The sequence below is a fragment of the Heteronotia binoei genome, chromosome 4 (genome assembly GCF_032191835.1).
Source record: "Heteronotia binoei isolate CCM8104 ecotype False Entrance Well chromosome 4, APGP_CSIRO_Hbin_v1, whole genome shotgun sequence".
Classification (NCBI taxonomy): Eukaryota; Metazoa; Chordata; class Lepidosauria; order Squamata; family Gekkonidae; genus Heteronotia; species Heteronotia binoei.
Genome location: NC_083226.1, coordinates 184,007,412 through 184,012,202, shown reverse-complemented (window position 1 = coordinate 184,012,202; position 4,791 = coordinate 184,007,412). Strand labels below are relative to the sequence as shown.

The window sequence follows — 4,791 nt, the reverse complement described above, 5'->3', positions numbered from 1 at the left end:
CCCTGAGTCCTCACTCTTTGTACCCAGGCAGCACCCAGTTCAGTGGGCACAGGAGGAGAGTGTGCACAAGTAATGCAGACCCTCCTTTAAGATATATAAAAGTTCATATAAGAACATAAGAGAAGCCATGCTGGATCAGGCCAATGGCCCATCCAGTCCAACACTCTGTATCACACAGTGGCCAAATATATACATACACACACACACACACACACACACACACACACGTACATTGTGATGAGGCATGAATCAAAAGATTCAATAGCAATACATTGTACATATATACATACACATGCGCACACACACGCACACACACTGGCTAATAGCCACTGATGCACTTCTGCTCCATATTTTTATCCAATCCTTTCTTGAAGCTGGCTATGATTGTAGCTGCAACCAGGTCCTTTTAAATAAGACATCGCTAAACAGCACAATTTCTGCAGCTCGGCGATAAAAACAGAAGAAAAGCTGGTTGCATTGGCTTGCAGACTTCGAGTATCAGGTGCCAGAATGGAGCATGATAGGGTTGTTTAGTCCAAGGTCAGGGCTCCAGAAGCCAAGCAAGGCAGAGTTGGTGGCTTAGCATCTTTCGTACACATTGTATCCATGCCTGACAGCCTCTCTTGGCTGGCTTCATAGCCCATGGCTAAGGATCATGTTTGCAGCGAAGTGCCTGGGAGCAATCCTGCAACTACCTATCTTTGTTATCAGCAAGCAGCTGGCGTCAGGCCAGGAGACCGTGGCGTCTTGTCTGTAGCTCTGTTCTCAGCCTCCGTCTGCAGCGCTCTAATTTTGTGGGTGATACCGGAGGGCTGGGGACATCCAACTGAGGTTACCTGCTGAGGGTTTCGGTGGCTCTGCCCTAGCTGTTGGCTGTGAATCCTGACAAGCCTGCAGTTCATATTCCTTATGGTCAGCCGGCTGGCTACAGGGGGCTCCTGTTGTACCGAGGAGTCCTCACTATTGCTGAGGCCTGGCTGACCCACAACACCGACTGAACTATCTAATACATGAAATACTTTGTATTAGATGACAACTCTTGTTGTAGCATGAATATACCAGCTGTAGCCTAAGTTACTCTACATAAAACTATTCTTCATGATGAAGCAGGATAATATCAAGGTGTACTAGCATGGCTTCCCTCTGGGCGATACTCGTAGTATACGTTGTACCTTTACCTCTTCCAGAGATTGTCAGCACCATCCTAATGCCACCTCCCTCCTGGTTACACTACTGGTTACAGGTTCTCATGATTAACCAATTGCCACATTCTGTAGTCTGGCCCTGAAGACGATAATGCTGCAGAGAGACACAAATCGAAACACCTGAAAGTTGGACCCGGTGACTTAATAATCACATTAAACCTTGGGGAGGGGGTGCTTTGCCTCAGAGATCCGTATCCCTTATAGCCAGTTTGGTGTAGTGGTTCAGTGAGTGGACTTTTATCTGGGAGAACCAGGTTTGATTCCCCATTTTTCCATGTTAAACTGTTGTAGTTATCTTGGGTCAGTCCTAACTCTGTCAGAGTTGTTCTCTCAAGAGCAGTTTCTGTCAGAGCTCTCTCAGCCCCACCACCTCACATGGCATCTGTTGTGGGGAGGGGAAGGAAAAGGAGATTGTAAGCTGCTCTGAGACTCCTTTGGGTAGGGAACGGCAGGGTTTAAATCCAATCTCCTCCTCCTCCTCCTCTTCTTCACTTTGATCTTGACCACGACTTCATCCTTCCAGAAGAATTTTTATTTTTGACTTTCTTTCCTTTCCTATATCAGAATGATCAGTCTCTTTCTCTCTCTCTCTCTCTTTCTGCAAAAGAAATGAGAATTATAAGAAAGACAGTGGTGGAAACAGACCATGGCTTTGCATCCAAAGAAAGGCTGGAGAGTTCAACAAGAGGATCCGAAGAGCATATTTCCTTCCCAAATGAGCTGGCTGACAGTGAGTATCCTTTATGGTTATGTCAAGGGAAGAGGCAAGGAATAGCCACAGGGGATTTCTGGTTTCCTTCTGAGCAACAAGCATAAAGCCCTCTGAGTAAGGAGGAAGAGAGGGAGGGTGGCCTTCTGGGGACTGAAATCTGGAGGTGCAGAAACTCATTCTGGGCAAGAGCTCTGCTGTGGCTCTTCAGGGAGTGAGGTATCCTTCAATACTAGATATTCTGGGGAAAGTTGGTTAAGGTCAGGCAGGCTGGATGAGGCCAAGGGGCCGTCAATCCTTTCCTTCTGCAGTCACATAGATGCCTTTGGACCTTACAAACCTCCCAGGTACTAAAAGGGCCTCTATATTTATTCCAACAGAGGATGATCAGAGAAATGAGGAGGACGAGGAACTTCATCAGCAAATGCCAGTCGGATTTAAAAATGAAGACTTGAAAGGAAACGTCAGTTATCAAGGCCTACCTCAGAGAAAGTACGGCGGCCATATGGCTGAGAATCAAGATGGAAGAAAGCGTAAGATAACTAAGCACAGGATAATGAAGTCAAGTAAATCTGTTCATTGTGGAAACTACTTCAGAAGTACATCGCAGCTCCTTGTGGACCAAGGAACCCACACAGGGGAGAAACCTTTTGGATGTTCAGAGTGCGGGAAGAGATTCAGTACGAGTAGGTATCTTCAACAGCACCAAAGAACCCACACAGGGGAGAAACCTTTTGAATGCTCAGAGTGTGGGAAGAGATTCAGTACGAGTGGGTATCATCAGCAGCACCAAGCAATCCATACAGGGGAGAAACCTTTTGAATGCACAGAGTGTGGAAAGAGATTCAGTCAGAGAAGCAATCTTCAAGTCCATCAAAGAACCCACACAGGGGAGAAACCTTTTGAATGCTCAGATTGTGGGAAGAGATTCAGTACGAGTGGGTATCTTCAGCAGCACCAAGCAATCCACACAGGGGAGAAACCTTTTGCATGCACTGAGTGTGGAAAGAGATTCAGTCAGAGAAGCAGTCTTCAAGTCCATCAAAGAACCCACACAGTAGAGAAACCATTTGAATGCTCAGAGTGTTGGAAGGGATTCAGTACGAGTAGGTATCTTCAGCAGCACCAAGCAATCCACACAGGGGAGAAAGCTTTTGAATGCAGAGAGTGTGGAAAGAGATTCAGTCATAGAAGCAATCTTCAAGTCCATCAAAGAACCCACACAGGGGAGAAACCTTTTGAATGCTCAGATTGTGGGAAGAGATTCAGTACGAGTGGGTATCATCAGCAGCACCAAGCAATCCATACAGGGGAGAAACCATTTGAATGCTCAGAGTGTGGGAAGAGATTCAGTAGGAGTGGCTGTCTCCAACGGCATCAAGTAACCCACACGGGAGAGAAACCTTTTGAATGCAAAGAGTGTGGAAAGAGATTCAGTCATAGAAGCAATCTTCAAGTCCATCAAAGAACCCACACAGGGGAGAAACCTTTTGAATGCTCAGATTGTGGGAAGAGATTCAGTACGAGTGGGTATCATCAGCAGCACCAAGCAATCCATACAGGGGAGAAACCATTTGAATGCTCAGAGTGTGGGAAGAGATTCAGTAGGAGTGGCTGTCTCCAGCGGCATCAAGTAACCCACACGGAAGAGAAACCTTTTGAATGCACAGAGTGTGGAAAGAAATTCAGTCAGAGAAGCAATATTCAAGCCCATCGAAGAACCCACACAGTGGAGAAACCTTTTGAATGCTCAGAGTGTGGGAAGAGATTCAGTCAGAGAAGCAATCTTCAAGTCCATCAAAGAACCCACACAGGGGAGAAACCTTTTGAATGCTCAGATTGTGGGAAGAGATTCAGTACGAGTGGGTATCTTCAGCAGCACCAAGCAATCCACACAGGGGAGAAACCTTTTGAATGCTCAGAGTGTGGGAAGAGATTCAGTAGGAGTGGCTGTCTCCAACGGCATCAAAGAACCCACACAGGGAAGAAACCTTTTGAATGCACAAAGTGTGGAAAGAGATTTAGTCAGAGTCGCAGTCTTGAACTGCATCAGAGAACCCACACAGGGGAGAAACCTTTTGAATGCTCAGAGTGTGGGAAGAGATTCAGTTGGAGTAGCAGTCTTCAAGAGCATCAAAGAACCCACACAGGGGAGAAACCTTTTGAATGCATAGAGTGTGGAAAGAGATTCAGTCAGAGTAGTCATCTTCGAAAGCATCAAAGAACCCACACAGGGGAGAAACCTTTTGAATGCTCAGAGTGTGGGACGAGATTCAGCCGGAGATTCACTCTCCAACAGCATCAAGTAACCCACACAGGGGAGAAACCTTTTGAATGCACAGAGTGTGGGAAGAGATTCTTTCAGGGTGGCAGTCTTCAACTGCATCAGAGAACCCACACAGGGGAGAAACCTTTTGAATGCTCAGAGTGTGGGAAGAGATTCAGTCGGAGTAGCAGTCTTCAAGCGCATCAAAGAACCCACACAGTGGAGAAACCTTTTGACTGCTCAAAGAGTGGGAAGAGATTCAGTCAGAGTCACAGGCTTCAACGGCACCGAACAATCCACACAGAGGAGAAATCTTTTGAATGTTCAGAGTGTGGGAAGAGATTCAGTCACAGTAGCAGTCTTCAAGGCCATCAAAGAACCCATACAGGGGAGAAACCTTTTGAATGCACAGAGTGTGGAAAGAGATTCAGTCACAGTAGCAGTCTTCAACTGCATCAGAGAACCCACACGGGAGAAAACTTTTGAATGCTCAGAGTGTTGAAAGATTCAGTCAGAGTAATAGTCTTAAAGAGCATCAAAGAACCCACACAGGGGAGAAACCTTTTGAATGCTCAGAGTGTGGGAAGAGATTCACTTGGAGCGGCATTCTT

At 46.4% G+C, this 4,791-nt stretch overlaps 1 protein-coding gene across 1 annotated transcript; it reads left to right on the top strand.

Moving 5' to 3' along the window:
- Window positions 1-2,233: 2,233 nt before the first annotated feature.
- Window positions 2,234-4,372, top strand: LOC132570185 (gastrula zinc finger protein XlCGF17.1-like; the record flags this gene model as incomplete). The annotated part of the gene is made up of 3 exons (XM_060236619.1): window positions 2,234-2,600; window positions 3,549-4,219; window positions 4,304-4,372. Coding segments are annotated over exons 1-3 (1,107 nt in total), but the record flags the coding sequence as incomplete, so codon positions are not given.
- Between the last annotated feature and the right edge of the window lie 419 nt (window positions 4,373-4,791).